The sequence below is a fragment of the Dasypus novemcinctus genome, chromosome 1, assembly GCF_030445035.2.
Source record: "Dasypus novemcinctus isolate mDasNov1 chromosome 1, mDasNov1.1.hap2, whole genome shotgun sequence".
In the NCBI taxonomy this organism is placed as follows: Eukaryota; Metazoa; Chordata; class Mammalia; order Cingulata; family Dasypodidae; genus Dasypus; species Dasypus novemcinctus.
In genome coordinates, this window is record NC_080673.1 from 17374287 (window position 1) to 17388271 (window position 13985).

Here is a 13985-nt window from a genome sequence, read left to right on the forward strand (position 1 = left end):
TGAACCCTAAATCTCAGCAGAGTTTCAACTAACACCTACCCTTCAATTCATCAGACTCACCTAGGACAACTAATGAAAGTTTGATGATGGACAACACCCATCCCAAAAAAGAGAGAGTATCTACAACTGCAAGCAAGACAGTTGTAACCATCTGCCCCATGGTATGTAAGGCCCTTCTCAATGAGAAGCAAAGTGGGCATCACCATCCCCAAATCCTCAAGATTGAGAAATGAACAAACATAAGGGGAGAATGCAACTAGGGACTAAAGTAGACTTATTATTATTCTAGGAATGGAAGACCTTGTAACATTGATATAAAGGCATTAGTCCCCAGAGATTCTGAGGAGAGGAAGTGGTGTAAAGTGGGGCATATTTGGAACATTGGAATTGTTCTGCTTGACATTGCAATGATGATAAAGGCCATTATACATTTTGTCAAAACCTATAAAATTGTGTGGTGCAAAATGTAAACCATAACTATAGAACATGGTTAGTAGCAATGCTTCAATATGTGTTCATTAGTTATAACAAATGTACCACCCTAATGAAAGATGTTTTTTATGGAGAAAAGTGTGGGACGGGGAAGGTGTGAAGTATACGGGAACCTTCTATACTTTTGATGTAACATTTATATAATATAAAGCTTCTTTAAAAATAATAATAAAAAATAAAGTAAAATAAAATGAGAATAGAAAACATATTTAATTCAATAAAATATATTATGACCTCATTTGAAACATATAACATGGAACATATTTAATTAAAATGCTAAATCTGCTAAAATTATTATTGCATTGTAATAATCATCATAAACAGATTGGAAGTTATATTATTACAGGCCTCTTTTAGAGCCCATATTAAGCTATTACAATTTTGCCATTTTGCGGTATTCAAGATATGTACCTGAAATGGTAATAAAGAAAGAGAATTCAAACCCACTTTCAGTCAATTTCCACAGGAGGGTATAAACAGTCAAAATTCTATAATTTGTTTTACCTGTTGGCTATAGCAAAAACAATATTTTAGATACATTTACTAGTCCCAGTGTCAGAAACTTGGATAGATCCTTTGTTTTTTGTTTGTTTGCTTGTTTATTGCCTCCTAGGCTATCAAAAACTTTGTGAACTGCCTAGTAAATAAGAGCTCAGACATAGTTGAGTTCTATAAAGTCTGTTTTAAAAACATTTCTTATACAAGATTATCAGAATAGCTAAGTATATTATAATTAGCAAACAAAAATTTTCTCATCTTCATAAGAAGACCCAACATGTTCAAAAAGGGGAGGGAATCTTCATTTTTCTAACTTTTTGTCTTTGCTGGATTTCATGTAAAATCTTTTCATTTTAACTAAAGATCTTTCTGCACCATTCTCACCAGTAGCTGAATAAAATGTCAAATTGGCACATGGCTACTGACAGACTGTAGAACATATCTGTGTTAAGTCATTTCCAAGTGACACTTTACACAGTAATTGTTTTCATGTCAGCATATTCAATTTTCAATGGTTGGTTTTAGTCATACAGTTTTTCTATTCTAATCTTCTCATGTCATTTGGGTTTGATAAAGCAATGATAACCAATAGTTTATGTTGTCTTTTGATGGGGTCTGAAAAATTGCTTTGGTCTGCAGAACACATGCAGGTGTGTTTGAAGGGGAGGCATCAATTTTATTTATTTATTTGGTGATCTATTACATAAGAAGTTATTTAGTAAATTAACCTTGTATGCAGGAATATGATTAATATTTTAATGTAATTGATATTATAAGCCTCTTTAAGGAATAATGAAAGTTTGCTTTGTTCATGTTGCTAAGTGAAGGTCAGTGAGCAGAAACACAGTGAGCACAGAGAGAATTGTAAGAGTGGAACTCAGAGGTAGGTGGGAATCAGAATATGCATGTTGATGTTTTTGTGCCAATATTTTTAGTACAACAGGGAGCCTTTTAAGCATTTAAAGCAGCACTGTGTAATGTCTCAACCTATAGCTCTTAAAGCACACAACTGCTCACTCTGCTGAATGCATTGCAGAGGAACAAGAGTGGGTGAGCTCCAGTTGGGAGGTTATTCCAGGATTCCAGTCAAGAGATGATAAGGGTTCAGTTCACATACAGGGAAATGGATGCATTCAAGAATTACATTGGCAGTATATTTCAAAGACAGAATTAATAGGCCTTAGTGGATGATCAACAAAGATAGTAGACACTAGAGGCCAAAACTGAGCCCTGAAGAACCCTAATGTCTAGCCATCAAAGAGAAACAATTGTCAAAGGAGACTGAAAGGGCATGGGGGAAAAAATGAGTGCGTTTTTTTTTTTCCCCCTTTGATATATAGAGAAGAATGCTGCAAGAATGACAGAAGAAACGCATGTTGCTGGAAAGTTCCACAAGATAAAGATTGTAAAATTTATATTAGAAATTTGGTCATATGGGAGTCACTATAGCTTTTAACAAAAGTTGTTTTTTTTTAAATAATTACTTTTTTTTTATTTTTAAAGAAGCTTTAGATTACATAAATGTTATAAAAAATTATAGGCAAAAGTTTTGATGGCATGATAGTGACCTGAGTCAAATTGGGATTGTTGAAAATTGAATAGGAATTCAGGAAACAAAAAATTGTGCAGAAGTTGTGGCTGACAGCTAGAAAAATATAGGCTTAAGGGGGAAATTTACAGATTTAGAGATACCTACGTCATTATCATGTGTGATAAAATTTAAGGCAAAATAATAAAACTATATAAAGGAATTGCATGGCTAATAACTAAATTATTTACCTCTTTGGAGAATACCAAACAATCCTCTCCACACCAGAATCTCTAGATTTTTAAATGGAATTTTATGAGAAAGCTGTGTTTATTAAATTGAAATTGTTGAGTATCAGGCTTCAAAAGTAATAGGCATTTATCACTGCATATCAATCATAAAAATCTAGAGATTAGAACTTATCATAATGACAGATATAAAGTCCACAAGAGTAATTAATAGATTGACTTGGTGAAAATAAACAAGTACAATAAAATTATTCAGCTAGGAGCAAACCTAGGGTGATTTATCTTCTATAAACTCATCTAAATGTGCTTCACTCATGTTTAATAGTTGTTGGATTACTAAAACAAATCAAATGAGATCATGTATATATTCAAAAGGTTTCCATTGGGGTTTCTAAACATGATAATAATTATTTTACCATAATTAAGGAAATTAAAATCCATTGAAAAATATTTTAATATGAATGTATTTCTGTCAAATATATACCTGAGAACAGAATTATTAGATTACTTAAAATCTATCTTTAAAAGTATTAAATTAGAGAATCTAAATAAAATGGATCATTTTATTTAAATTTTAAATTATATCCTCTATAATATTGTAACAGGCACATTGAGAATTCAATCAATTCTATTGAATACATTCAAGGGAATAGTGTATTTAGTTGACTTGTTTGTGTTGAATGAACATTAGATTTCAAGATTGTGCTTTGGCCACAGCAACGTTTATTATTGTCACTGCTGGCCACCACAACCTACCTCTAATAATTAACCTAATAGTAATTTTAGATTACATAGCACTCTAGCGTAGAAAAGAAGCCCCAGCATTCTTTTGAAAATGGCAAAACTGCCTCACAGGCTCATACCCTTTATTATAAATAAATTAAAATCTTAATCATCACCTCTCATTTCAGTCAACTTTTAGAAATAGGAGTAAGACAGAAAAGGAGCAAATTTAGAATTCCTCTTTACCAAGTTAACCTTACAGAAAAGTATGCATCATTACATCAAATCATCATTTTCTTTTCCTTAAGAAATTAAAATTTCAGTTTTATTCATTCAGTTTTATTAATTTCATCCTTATGTTATAAGGTTATGAAGGATATGCTTTCAAATTCAATAGGCATACTTCTGAAGCAGGTATAGTTTATTTTTAGGTTTTTCCTTTTCTGAACAATTTTCACTTTTTTGGACTGCAGTACCCTTGTGCTCTCTCTCATTCCACCTTTCAAAGAATCTGCTTTATGATCTGTCACTCACTCCTGCAAAGAGTAAATGTCTGTCAGCTCTTGATCTGTTATCTCTTCTAAGAGGATTTTCATTTCAACGGAGACACAGCTTTTAGTTATTGTGATAAAAACTCTTCCAATATCTTTCAGACTTTAGCCAAAGGATAGGAGAGGGAGTAATATTTTGGTGCTTATTTCATTGAGGATATTTAATGAATCTTAAAAACACACTGCTATACCAATGTCTATATTATTGTGCCTAAAGTCTATTCTGAAGTTATATTGAAAGATACTTAACTCCTTTTGGAAATATTGTTTCCTTTCTGTTGTTCCTGAGTTCCTGACCATCCCTTTCACCAACCTTGTGATTGCCTTGTGATCTAGTTGTTGCTTTGTTTCTCCTTTTTTTCAGTTATATTTAGAGGCTAGGACACACCCTAGGCTTTTCACTCAAAGGGTACATATCCCATGTCCTTTTCTGTCTATAGCAGTATTCACACCTTAGCTTGTTTTGCTTCTGAATTTGTAAACTCATTGAAAGAAGGTAATTAATCAACTTCACAACTATATAAATTCATAGAAAATAGGAAAAGGACACCAATGCCTGCCAAAATTTTGTGTTGCTTTTGACATTGATTAATAAAGCAATCCTTACAGTTTACTTTTTTCAATGCATTCTTTTGGACAGTTAAACTCTGGCATTACTGTGAATGAGATATAGCATTAAATAGGCAAGAATCAAAACAGGGGAATCAAACTTTTCTATTTCACATGAAATTAAAAATACATATTCTAAGTATGTTAACTAAATCATAGTCAAAATAATCTGAAAACACATTTTTCTAATAAGCTAGAAACTGCCTCATACAATTTAATTATGTATTTACAATTTGAATTTTAGAATTGTGGTATACTCATTACCCTTACAGTTTATACGGCATGATGTAATTGGAAAATAAGGAAGAAAACTAGAAAGATTACCATCAGAAGGAAAAGAAACAACTGAAGAGATCACACTGCAACTGAAGCGGCAAACCTATAATCCTGATACATTGTGAGGGGTGTGGAGAAAGTTAGCATCCCCACTTAGCGAATGGGTAAAACAAATTACAATTGATGAACTGACTTGTTAAGCCTCACAGTAGAAGCAAGCAAGCCATGGAAGTCAACTTTTTAGAATTATTATTCAATATACTGCCCAGAAAGCAAGCGTGCTTAGAATATAATATGCAAAAAAGTCAGAAAGTTGCTCATAGGTATGTTTTTTTTTGAAAACTGGCGTTACCCTTTGTGTAAAAACTAGATATTATGCCCTATCTATCTATGGAGATGACTCTTTTCCTCTAGATATATGTTCCCATTTGGTAGGGCAGCCATGAAATTAACATTCCTAGTCTCCCTCCATCCCTTCATACATTCTTTCCAGGAGAAAGGAAGGGACTTGATTGATGACTTTGGGTTAAAGAGTGTAACATCGTTGGTTCCACTCTTCTTCATTTTTCTGAAAATGATGTAAAATCATTCTTTGGGACCTGCTTGCATGCCATGATCAGGCATTTTACACTGCCTTCCATGCCTTGAGTTTTATAGTTGCCCTTATGTTGTCCAACAATGTCTGTGATTTCAAGGCTGAATATACCTCATTTTGGAGTCCCAGATTAGGGATTCCACTTGGCCCAGATCAAAACCATGCTCACCAGCTGAGTCTTATGAATAATAAAGGTAATATTTTCATTGTAAACCACTTCTGGGACACTCTCTCAGTTGGTGCTAAAATTGAACAGGAAACAAGATTGTGAAATATTTGACTGGTATAACTGTAATGCTACTGAAAGTGACTACGTAATCTAAGAAAATATAAAAATCCTCATATTTCCTCAATAGATGAGATATCTCAGTTTTCTCTCAACATTCAATATTCTTGTTTCCTGTCAAAATCATGAAACTAAAACTATTCCTTCTTGAGGATGTCAGTGAAATGAAAAAAATGTGAAAGAAAAAGGAAAAGTCACAATTTGGAGTAGAACTATTTTCACTTAAAATTATCTCAGCTACTCAGCTACTTTATAAATGCATTTGTAATTAATATGTCTATGTATGAATATGTAACTGTATTACCTTTTATAATGCCAGAAAATGGAGAGAATATCGATGACGCATTTACCTGAATCCCCTGTAAAGCCTACTTCAAAGCTCCTGTTATATGTGATTCTAATCTGTCCCGATCTTATGCATTCCCTCTTTTCATAGATGTAATGTCTTCTTAAATATATTAATTATACCATGTCATTATGTTGTTGGGAGCATTTGTGGTATCTGGTGAGGAATTTTTTCATGTGCAGGGAGTAATATTTGCTCAAATATTCTTCAATCTTATCTTGCAATATATACCTGTACACATTTATCGGAGTTTACTTTCTACATAGACCATTCTTAGATAGTTTCCATTTCCCTATCTCATCTGTATTTGTTTTTTAAAAATATATTTGTATTTATTTTTAAAAGATACATAGATCACACAAAATGGTACATTAAAAAATATAAGAGGCTCCCATTTACCCCACTCCCCACACACCCCCACTTTTCCCATATAAACAACTACTTTTATTAGTGTGGTACATTCGTTGCATCTTTTTTTCTTTTTCTTTTAAAATATAATTTATTATTTTTTATTTTTTAATTACCTTTTTAAAAAAGTTAATATATGTTTGGTATTCCAAATAGCTTGCATTTCCCATCTTGAACTGTAAATAAAAACAAGATATTCTATAGCATACAAAGATGTAGCACCCCCAGTTGGTGACCGAATACAAAGACACAATCAATTAGCAGGTAAGGAAAACCAAACTGTGGTTAAAACAAAGTCAGCCAGCAAAGTATCCACTGACTGGCATTTCCCCTCTATAAGTTCTCATAGTAAGATTTTTATCGACATTTCATGAAATACAGTATAAAGTTAAAAAGTTCTAAGGGCAGAGCTGAGACTGAGCTCAAGTATGATGCACACACCTAAGATTTTAGCAGTAACAGGAGAAAGCACTGAGTATTTAAAATACGTTAAAGAATGTGTCTTTTTAAAAAGGGCAAAGGCTAACTAAAATGGCAAGGATATGAGTACAACAAAGAGTTGAAAATTTTGAAAATACTAAAGCACAGATGAGATGGTGTCAAAAAATAAAATGTCATTTTTAAGATAGGGAGATAGTAAATAAATCTGGAAAAAAGAGGAAGTTTTAAAACTAATAAAAAACTTGGAGTTCATTATTAGAATATAAACAGGGCAGATCAAATTACTTCATACATGTCAATTGTCTTTCCTTTTTATTATGGTTCCTACTAATGGGAATCCATTACTATTCCATGGAATAATAAGGCCAAAAAATATAGTTCATTTTCATGCTAGAAAAAAAAAAAAAAAAAGAGGAATGGATTGGGACTTCTGAAACAACTCATCTTTGAACATTCTTCAAATGAACAAGAATGTGCACTAAGCATATTAAAACCGCCAGTTTTTTACTGGTGAAAATGAACTGGTACTGAGCACTTGCCTATCCAGAAAGTGACTGAGTTATATATAATGTGGCATAGTGGAGCAAGAACGATGGTTCTGAATTTGGAAATGTAGTCAGCCAACTCCTAAAGGAATTGGCTGACTACAAGAGCAAAGTTTCTTAGAAGTATTATGCTTTATTTTGAAAAGCCACACAAATTTTCCATTCTTCCAAAGACTGGGCCACTATAAACCAAGGATGTTCAATTAACTGCAACCTACTAGTTAAATGATTATCCTAAAATATGTCTCAAGTTGATTTTAGGACTTCAAGGACCAATCACACAGAGCTGCTTACTCCAGTGTTTGTACCACTATATTGAGAAGCACAAATGAGGGAAAATCATAGAACTTTAAATATTGGATCTCTTTTAACACTTTCTTTGCCACTAGGTTTCTATGGGTGAGGAACTGACAAAATCACAGCAACCCTCTTCCAGCATACCTAAAGTTTAGAAACTGAACTAACCAAGGAAAACAATTATTCCTGATAGTACCATGCATAATGCTTTTTCTCTCATCCTTCTCCATCTCTCTAACTTTTTTGTTTTTGTTTTCATTTTGGGTGTTATTTTGCTACATGATTGTCCTAATAGATATCTGGCTTCAATAAGCATGTAAGAGAAAATGGTCATGGGACATGCTCTAGCTACACTTTTTCTTCTTAACATTTAGAATAATGCTTCCCTCATAGTATGGACTCAGTAACTCTAAAAATTAATTTCAAAATTTTTTTTTCCATTCTACCACTATTGTTTCCATTATTGCCTAAGAATTCTTTTCGCAAAAGGTGATAATTACTCTAAAAATATACTCTCTGAGAAGAATGGAAATATCAGTCTTCTTTTTACTTCAATGATTTTTCTGAACTGAATCCATCTGCAATTCTTTCCACTTGAATGCAAATAAAAAGACTGGAAATGTGGGGCTGGGGGGAGGAGATGGATGGAAATTATTCTCTGAGCTTATTTATTATGCTAACAATGCTGTTTAATGCTGTGCAATTGGGGTATTAACATTTTTCATAACTAGAAATGTTCTAGGTCAGTGGGAATTACTGTAGATAATTTCAGATAACCTGGGGATAATTTGGCTGGCTGGAAGGCCTAGACCAATATATAAAAAATGCAGTTTAGGGAAAAATTGATTTGCTCTTCACATTAATTCTCCAGCTAACTATATTGGGAAATACAAATTCATATAAAATCTAAGGAGAAAGCCAGTAATTCTTTCATGCTTAAAAATAATTTATAAAGTTACAATATGGCACATAGAAATAGTCCTCCAAACCATAATTTACTGATCTTTCTTTTTTCTAAAGGGTTAATTAGCTTTATACAAAGTAAAGAATTTCACTTACTCAGCTTTACTGGTTTAATTTAGATACCTAGTCTTTATTTGCATTAGTTACTCCTATTTTTATTACCTCTTATACCACCATTTCAAAAGGGCGATTAAGATGGGAAGTGATAAACATAAATGTAATAGTTGATAAATTTTTCAAATATGCATGGTAATCTCACAACTTCAAGTTCTGATCACATTATGTTCTTGGCATCTTTCTATCATGGTTTATGCTAACAGAAAGCCATAACAATTTTTTTTTAAAAAGGCACCATAAACAATGTCTGCAGCAGATAATGTTGGACAGAATAAGATTGATTTTAGGTAACTATAGGTAGCATTAATCTATTTACACTATAATGTTTATACATGACTCAAAGCTGAACGTATGTCAAATGACAAGCCACATCAGTTCATGAAATGGCAGGAAATAGCACAATCAACTATTTATTTTTGGATTGCTGATGCATTCAATGGGCATTATTTATGGAAGATGTAACAATAACTACACTGGATATGGCTGATGTGAGAACCAAGTCCAGAGAAGGCATTCACATGCAGATAGTTCTGATAACGTTAATAATCAGAGGGAAATTCTTATTTCACACTGTACATAAGCAAATATAAACACTAAGGACATAAATCTTGAAACAGGTCATTTTAAACGGAGATAATGAAGTCAACTCAACAAAGGAAATGTGTATTGAATTAAGTTTTAGAGCGTCAATACTTATGAGTTTTGGAATTTAAAAAGTTATCCCAATTTAAAACCAATATATTTAAGACTGTAAAATATAAATGTTTTTAATCAAAACTATTACAGCAAATGCTTGGGTTACGTAGCTCATATCAATACACGTTAAGAATAGCAAAACAAAACAGACAAGCCAACAACGGAAAACCATCCTGCATACCAGCACGCCGATACTCACTTAGCATGGCGAATATCTGGCAGGGACCTCTCTAGAGCAATATTGTTGCTGACAAAAATATTGAAACCATTCTCCCTGTAAGCTGAATCATCATGGTCCTCTTCAGTGAGGGGGTAAGGTTTCCCATGTTCACCTTTCCCTAGCAGGAGAAAACAAAAGGGACTTAACAGCTATGTAAAAGCATTTCATTTGTTGTTGTTGTTAATTAGAGAAGTTGTAGGTTCACAGAAATATCATGTAAAAATACGAATTCTGGAACGCGCCCTGTTGCTGACATTTTGCCTTAATGTGGTAGCTTTGTTATAATTAATGAAAGAACATTAAAATTGTACTATTAACTATAATCTATAGTTTACATTAGAGTGTATTTTTCCCATATTCCACCCTATTATTAACACCTGACATTACCAAGGTACATTTATTATAATTCATTAAAAACGTTTTTATAATTGTACTATTTACTTTAGTCAAGCATGTACAATAGGGTTCACTGTGTTGTAGAGTCTGAAGTTGTTCCTTTAATTTTTATTCTAGTAATAAGTTTTTATTCTAGTAATAAAAATTTAGGTCATATACGTGACCTAAAATTCCCTTTTAAACCACATTTACATATATAAATCAACATTGTTAATCACACGCACAATATTGTGCAACCATCAGCACCATCCATTTCCAAATCTTTGCAATCAACCTAAGTAGAATTCTGTACTAATAAGGCATTTACTCCCAGTCCCTACCCTCAACCCAGCCCCAAGTAACCTATATTCTAAATTCGAATTTTTAAGTTTGTTTATTGTAATTATTTCATATCAATGAGATCATACAACATTTGTCTTTTTGTGTCTGGCTTATTTTACTCAGCATAATGTCTTCAAGATTTGAACATACTGTCACATATAGTGGGACTTAATTCCTTTTTACTGCTGAATAATGTTCCATTATATGCACATATCACATTTTGTTTATCCTTTCATCAGTTGATGAACAATTGGGTTGTTTCCATCTTTTGATAATTACAAATAATGCCACTAGGAACACTGGTAAGCAAATATCTGTTTGAGTTGCTGCTTTCAATTCTTTTGGGTATATGCCTAGTAGAGGGATTTCCAGGTCATATGGTAATTCTATATTAAGCTTTTTGAGGAACTGCCCAACTGTCTTCCATGGTGGCTACAGCATTTGACAGTCTCATCATCACTGAATGAGTGTTTCTATTTCCCACGTCCTCTCAAACACTTGAATTTTTTTTCAAATATTGACTATTCTACTGAGTGTGATTTTGAGTTGCATTTCCTTAGCAGCTAGTGATGTTGTGCATCTTTTCATGTGCTTTCATTTGTATATCTTTTTGGAAAGATGTCTATTCAAATCTTTTGCCCATTTTAAAATTGGGTGGTTTGTCTTTATTGTTGACCTGTAGGATTTCCTTATATATTCTGGATATTAAACTCTTATCATATATGTGGTTCCCAAATATTTTCTCCCATAAAGTAGATCCTTTCACTTTCATGATAAAGGCTTTTGAGGCAAAAAAAAATTTAATTTTGATGATATCCCCTTTATTTTTCTTTGCTGCTTGTGCTTTGAGGGTGAAGTCTGTGTAACCATTGCCTAACACAATATTCTGAAGATGCTTTTCTACATTTTCTAGGATTTTGATGGTCCTGGTCCTTATATTTCAGTCTTTGATCTATTTTGAGTTAATTTTTACATATGGTATGAGATAGAGATCCTCCTTTATTCTTTTGCATATGGCTATCCAGTTGTTCAGGAGACTATTTATTCAAGAGACTATTCTGACCACCAATGGAAGAATTATGTCATTGATGTGGTCGCTGTGGTCGCTGGAGGTTCTGAGGTCAGGAAGAGGGGAAAGCAGGTGTAAGACAGAGGCACTTCGGTGACTGGGGAATTGTCCTGAATGACATTGCAACAACAGATAGAGGCCGTTATAAATCTTGCCATAACCTACAGAACTGGGTAGGAGAGAGTATAAACTACAATGTAAACTTTATTCTGTTCTTAGTGGCAACTCTCCAAATGTGTTCATCAATAGCAATGTATGTACACACTAATGAAGGATGTTGCTAATGTGGTGAAAAGCATGGGAGATGTGGGGAGAGGGACACATAGGGATCCCCTATATTTTTTATGTAACATTTGCATAACCTAAGTATCATTAAGAAAAAATAGGTGTAATATGGTGGCATTTTTGGGACACTGGAATTGTCCTGAATGATGTTGCAGTGATGGATACAGTCCATTATATATTTTGTCATAACTTACAAAAATGTGTGGGAGAGAGTTTCAACTATAATGTAAACTAAAATCCACATTTAGTGGCAATGCTCCAATATGTTTTCATCAATTGTAACAAATGTACACACTAATGAAGGATGTTGTTATTGTAGGAAAGTGTGGGAGGGACATGGATTGGGGCATATAGGAATCCCCTATATTTTTTATGCAGCATTATGTTATATTTTTTTAAAAATGAAAAGAAAAGACTATTATTTCCCACTGGAGTGGACTGGGCAACCCTGTAAAAAAATTAATTGCCTAAAGATGTCAGTGTCTGCTTCTGTACTCTCATTTCTGATTCCATTGGCTTATCTCTCCAAGTGCCAGTATTATGCAGTTTTGAGCATTGTTACTTTGGATGAGCTTTAAAGTAAGGATGTGTAAGTCCTTTGACTTTCTTCTTCTTATTCAAGATGGTTTTGGATATTCAAGGAGACTGACCCTTCCAGATAAATTTTGTAATTGGCTTTTCCATTTCAGCAAAGTAGGCTGTAGAAAGTTTGACTGGAATTTCATTGAAATCACTTCGAATAGAAATGACGTCTTAACAATATTTAGTCTACCAATCCATGAGCGTGGAATGTCCTTCCATTTATTTAAACTGGCTTTGATTTCTTTAGCAAAGTTTTGTAGTTTTTCACGTTTAAGTCATTTACATCTTTTGTTAAAATTATTTCTAGATATTTGATTCTTTTAGCTGCTATTGTAAATTGATTTTTTCTTGATTTCATCCTCAAAATGCTCATTATTTTGTATAAAAACATGGAATTTTGTGTGTTGGTTTTGCTCCCTGCTGCTTTGCCAAGTTCATTTATTAGCACTAGTACCTTTGTTGTAGATTTTCAGGACTTTCATTTTTGACAGACAGTTTTACTGTATAAACAATTTTTGGTTGGCAGTTTTTCTCTTCTAATACCTTAAATATATCATATCACTGCCTTCTTTCATCCATGGCTTCTGATAAGAAATCAGCATTTAGTCTTATTGAGGATCCCTTGTATGTGAAAAATTGCTTTTCTCTTGCTGCTTTCAGAATTCTCTATCTTTAGCATTTGACATTATAATCAGTATGTGTCTCAAGGCAGGTCTATTAGGAATTATTTGATTTACGTATGTTGTGCTTCTTGGATATGTATACTTATTTATTTCATAAGAGTTGGGAAAATTGTGGCCAATATTTCCTCAAATAGTCTTTCTGGCCCTTTCCCCTTCTTTCCTCATTTTGGGATACCAATAACATGTTTATTTGTGCTCTTTTTGCTGTCACTCATATCCCTGATACATTGCTCAATTTTTTCTATTCATTTCTCTATAGATTCCTCTGTGTTATTTTGATTATCCTACTTCTAGGTCACTGCTTTTTTCCTCTTTTTTTCCTTCTTTCAAGTCTGCTGTTGTATGCCTTTTGAGTATTTTTCATCTTCAGTATTATGTCTTTCATCCTATAATATCTCCTTTGTTTCATTTTATACTTTCAAATTATTTGTTATGCTTACACAGTGTGTTCTGAATATTCTTTAGCTCTATGTTCATATTTTCCTTCATCTTGTTGAATTGATTTAGAAGATTTGTTTGAAAATCTTTGATTAGTTGTCCCAAATTCTGTGTCTCCTCTGAAGTTTTATTTTTTTTTTCTTTGACTGAAAGCTAACTTTCTGTTTCTTAATATGGCTTGTAATTTTTTGCTGATGTCCAGGCATCTCATTATCTTGGTTTGTTAACTCTGAAGTCCAGTTTCTCATTCTTGTCTAGGGTTTTATTGTTGATTGGCTTTTTGTTAAAGTTCTGCTTTGACCCTTGAGCCAATTTATTCTGGACTTTTAGAATTATTCCTGTTTAAGGGGACCTCATATTTTTTTAATGTAA

General features: G+C 33.0%; 1 protein-coding gene across 2 annotated transcripts in view; it reads right to left on the reverse strand.

Annotated features, from left to right (window-relative positions):
• The window catches only part of GALNTL6 (polypeptide N-acetylgalactosaminyltransferase like 6), a 1335131-nt gene that overhangs the window by 767538 nt on the left and 553608 nt on the right, over positions 1 to 13985 (reverse strand). For both annotated transcript variants that reach the window (XM_058308264.2, XM_058308217.2), the window contains exon 4: positions 9819 to 9957. In XM_058308264.2, the coding sequence (XP_058164247.1) occupies positions 9819 to 9957 (139 nt within the window). The remainder of the gene's footprint in view (positions 1 to 9818; positions 9958 to 13985) is intronic.